The sequence below is a fragment of the Calidris pugnax genome, unplaced genomic scaffold (genome assembly GCF_001431845.1).
Source record: "Calidris pugnax isolate Ruff unplaced genomic scaffold, ASM143184v1 scaffold44, whole genome shotgun sequence".
In the NCBI taxonomy this organism is placed as follows: domain Eukaryota; kingdom Metazoa; phylum Chordata; class Aves; order Charadriiformes; family Scolopacidae; genus Calidris; species Calidris pugnax.
Genome location: NW_015094506.1, coordinates 34,761,108 through 34,762,203, shown reverse-complemented (window position 1 = coordinate 34,762,203; position 1,096 = coordinate 34,761,108). Strand labels below are relative to the sequence as shown.

The 1,096-nt window shown below is 59.0% G+C and overlaps 1 protein-coding gene across 1 annotated transcript in view; it reads left to right on the top strand.

The window, feature by feature from the left end:
- FEZF1 (FEZ family zinc finger 1) overlaps nt 1–1,096 on the top strand; it is a gene marked incomplete at its 3' end in the record, with an annotated part of 2,508 nt that extends 1,412 nt beyond the window's left edge. The window contains exons 3-4 of the mRNA XM_014963348.1: nt 155–287; nt 894–1,096. Of these exons, the coding sequence (XP_014818834.1) occupies nt 155–287; nt 894–1,096 (336 nt within the window). The remainder of the gene's footprint in view (nt 1–154; nt 288–893) is intronic.

The window sequence follows — 1,096 nt, the reverse complement described above, 5'->3', positions numbered from 1 at the left end:
CCGCTCCAGCCATGGGGAGCCGTCAGCTTGCACAGAAACCCTGCAGACCGTCCCGCACACCCTACAGCCCATCACCCGAACCCTACAGCCCCCCGCCCGACCCCTACAGCCCAACAACAAGGAGCCCTGACTTGGCGCCTTCGTTTCCCACCAGGAAAAGCCACACAAGTGCAACCAGTGCGGCAAAGCCTTTAACCGGAGCTCGACCCTGAACACGCACACGCGAATACACGCCGGCTACAAACCTTTTGTCTGTGAATTCTGTGGCAAAGGATTTCACCAGAAAGGTACCGGTCCCCACCGCCCTCTCCTTTGCCTCCCCCTCACCCCCCCCGCCCCAGACGAGGTCAAGCGTCGGGACAAGTTGTGACGGGGAGGGCGGTGGGAAAGAGTGGATTTCGAGTTTAATTTCTGTTATTAGAAATGTAGGTGAATTTTAAGTGTCGCTAGCCCCGGTACATTTCCTACGGCACAGCCCGAGGAGCGGGGCAAGGCTTTCGTTCGGGGGGACCTTCCCGCGGGCAGCCCCCGTTTTCCGCGCGGCGCGCAGCCCCCAGCGCGCTTCGGCAAAACGAGTTCGCCGCCTTTTCTCCCCTCCGAGCGCGGGAGTCGGGTTGGTTTTTCTCCCCGTGTTGCTGGGAAGGCTGAAGCCATGGGTTTTGTTTCTGCAGCTGGCGTGATTTGGGTTTATTCGATAGTTTCCTTCTGGTCTGGCAAAGGAGGAGCGGCGGGAGGGACGGGGAGCAGGCGGGTGTTCGCTCAGACACCGGCGGGCGTTTTTGGGCTAAAGCCGCCCGGGACGGGGAGGACAGGGTTGGGGGATTATTTTTCTCCTCTTTGCAGAGCTCGGTTCTCATCCCCGGGTCCCTTCGCCCTTCTTGTCTCCTTCCCAGGCAATTACAAAAACCACAAGCTGACTCACAGCGGGGAGAAGCAGTTCAAGTGCAATATCTGCAACAAGGCTTTCCACCAGGTGTACAACCTGACCTTCCACATGCACACCCACAACGACAAGAAGCCCTTCACCTGTCCCACCTGCGGCAAAGGCTTCTGCAGGAACTTTGACCTCAAGAAGCACGTCCGCAAGCTGCACGAC